This window comes from Chrysochloris asiatica, unplaced genomic scaffold, assembly GCF_000296735.1.
Source record: "Chrysochloris asiatica unplaced genomic scaffold, ChrAsi1.0 scaffold00113, whole genome shotgun sequence".
In the NCBI taxonomy this organism is placed as follows: Eukaryota; Metazoa; Chordata; class Mammalia; order Afrosoricida; family Chrysochloridae; genus Chrysochloris; species Chrysochloris asiatica.
In genome coordinates, this window is record NW_006408631.1 from 3,322,057 (window position 1) to 3,325,128 (window position 3,072).

The following is a 3,072-nucleotide window of genomic DNA, read 5'->3' on the forward strand; positions in this document are numbered from 1 at the left end:
CTGCTAATGGGTTTGAACCACTGACCTTTCAGATACCATCTGAGTGCTTAACTACTGCAACTTTTTGGATGGCAAGAGAGGGACAAACACAAAATTCAAAATGGTTACCTCTCAGCAGCAGGCAAGCAGAGAAGGTTGAGCATCCTGGGAGCTGAGAATCTTTCCTTTAATAAGTTTAAGGATGGGTAATGGGTTCTTTGTATGACTCTAATATTATGGAATGAGAAATTTTGAAATGAAAAGCTTGTTTTCTGCATGGATCTACAAGTACATGACTGCTTGTAGGAATCGATTGTGGAGCTGTAGTACAAGCACTGGACTACTTACCACAAGGTCAATGGTTCAAACCTACCAACTCCTTTAGAAACCCTATGCAGGGTCACTGTGAGTCAGAAGTGACTTGATGGCACTGAACAGTATTGAATGTGACTAAAGGCCAAAGCCTAGGAGTCTGTTGTAGGTTTGAGTTCCAGCACCATTATTTACTACCTTTGTGACTTTGGGCAAGTTATTTAACCTCCTTCATTCCCACCTGTAAAATGAATATGTCTTAGTTATCTAGTGCTGCTATAGCAGAAATACCACAGAAGGGTGACTTCAACAAACAGGAACTGATTTTCCCACAGTTTAGCACACTAGAAGTCTGAATTGAGGATGCATCTCTGGGGAAGGTGGTCTGTCTCTGTCTGCTCTGGAGGAAGAGCCTTGTCTCTTTTGAGTTTCTGCTCCTAGGTGATCTTCGTGTGGCTTTGCATCACTTTTCCGCCTTCTCTGCTTATCTTGCTTGCTTGTTTAATCTCTTTTTATATCACTAATATTAGATAAACTTTACTGTCATAGGAAGTCAGGTATTAATTGATCCTCCTGTGTTTGTGAGCCTCTTACCAAGCTAGGATTACAATGAAGCCAGGAAGCTCTTCCCCGTCGTATAACAATGTGAGAGACACCGGTGTAAAATGTTGACAGGGTAAAAAATCTAGGTGTAAGATTTTGTAAAGCCTCGTGTTAGCCTTGTTTTCAAGAAATTAGATAAATTTGCTTTCTACAGGATTTTAAAAAAAGAAAAAGAGCGTATTAATTAAGGATTCTAATTTAATGTTGGAATTCTGGGGTTATTGTATCTTTTCACATATAATGCACCCACGTGTGTGTGTGTATATATATATATAAACATATATATATATATAAGAAACAAATAATAAACAAATCCCTATAACACACGTAGGAAGCTAGCTTAGGAGGAGATTACAAAAAACAGTATAACACATAGGGTGTTTGCATAGAAATATGATGAGCACTCAACCACTAGCCAAACGGTGGATGGACAGTTTGAATCCACACAGAGGCACCTTAGAAGACAGGCTTGCTCATCTACTTCTGAAAGGCCACAGCCTTGAAAACCCTGTGGAGCACTGGATCGCCAGGAGTCAGAATCCACTCAGCAGCAACTCACACCAACAATAACAACCTAATTGGATTCAGCCTTTGAAAGTTTCTTCCTCTGGCAATATCAGCCCAAATAGATTATGTATGTGCAAAATAGGATAGTGACTAACCAGATTTGTATGGTTCCACACACAGATTGTTGTTGTTAAGTGCCATCAAGCCACACACAGATACTCACTGCTTTTTGAGGAAATGTGGCATATTTTGATGATCTAAGCTCTTAGATGGCAGGAGTCTATTTGATATCTCTAAATACTAAATTGTTGTTGTTAAGTGCCGTCGAGTCGGTTCTGACCCATAGCGACCCTGTACAGGGTTTCCGAGGGTGTAAATCTTTACAGGAGTAGAAAACCTGATCTCCTGGTAGCGTAGTGGTTACGAATCGGGCTGCAAACCTTAAGGTCAGCGGTTCAAAACTACCAGCTGCTTCGCGGGAGAAAGATCAGGCTTTCTACTCCCGTAAAGATTTACACCCTCGGAAACCCTGTACAGGGTCGCTATGGGTCGGAACCGACTCGACGGCACTTAACAACAAAATACTAAATTAGAATAGTAAAATAGTGATTTCTAAATAATATTTCTATAAAACCTTTGATTAAAGTATTAATATAAAGTTGTGAAATAGAAAAATATTTGTTGTTATGATTTCTTGTTTAATGTTTTGATAACAATTTAACTTCTTTTATTTTAAAAGGAAAATAATAAAAATATTTTATTTTTCTCCTTGTACACCAACAGACATCAAAATTTACAAGTTCTTCAGATATTCCAGTGGAATTTATAAAAAAGAATGTTAAACTACGTGGACGATTGCATCGAATAACTGAAAATGGTTTAGAAATTGAACATATTCCTATTGCCTTACCTATTATATCTTCTTGGAAAAGTAAGTAAAGTACAAGAATAATATTAAGTAACTGTTGTGGTGTTTTCTTATTAGGTGTTGTTAATAAAATAGCAAAAATAAAGTTTTTTTAATTCCTAATAATTCTCCACTGATTATGAGAAAAGTATAAATTCTTGGCTTCATGTAAAAGGATCTCTTTCATTTGGCTCCAGGTTTCCTTTCTTCTCTCGTTCCTTTTTTCAACAACTCAGGCATTCAATTTATTCCACAAATTTTGAACCCCTATTATGTTTGGTAATACAGAAACGCCTGCAAGCATACATTGACTGAGAACTTCCAGAGATTCAAGCCGGATTCAGAAGAGGATGTGGAACGAGGGATATCATTGCTGATGTCTGATGGATCTTGGCTGAAAAGCGGAGAATATCGGAAAGATGTTTACCTGTGCTTTATTGACTACGCAAGATCTGCCAAAAGAACATTGTGAAATATGAGTATTTTGGAACACTTAATTGTGCTCATCAGGAATCTGTACACGGACCAAGAGGCAGTTGTTCAAACAGAACATGGGAACACTGAATGGTTTCAGATTGAGAAAGTTGTGCGGCAAGGTTGTATTCTTTCACTATATTTACTCAGTCTGTATGCTGGCCAAATAATCTGAGAAGCTGGGTTATATGAAGAAAAACGTGACATCAGGATTGGAGGAAGACTCATTAACAACCTGTGATATGCAGATGATACAAAAATGCTTGCTGAAAGTCAAGAGGACTTAAAAT

The 3,072-nt window shown here is 37.8% G+C and overlaps 1 protein-coding gene across 1 annotated transcript in view; it reads left to right on the top strand.

Annotated features, from left to right (window-relative positions):
• Positions 1-100: 100 nt before the first annotated feature.
• LOC102837356 (chromosome unknown open reading frame, human C3orf33) overlaps positions 101-3,072 on the top strand; it is a 27,520-nt gene continuing 24,548 nt past the window's right edge. The window contains exons 1-2 of the mRNA XM_006867994.1: positions 101-121; positions 2,185-2,332. Of these exons, the coding sequence (XP_006868056.1) occupies positions 101-121; positions 2,185-2,332 (169 nt within the window). The remainder of the gene's footprint in view (positions 122-2,184; positions 2,333-3,072) is intronic.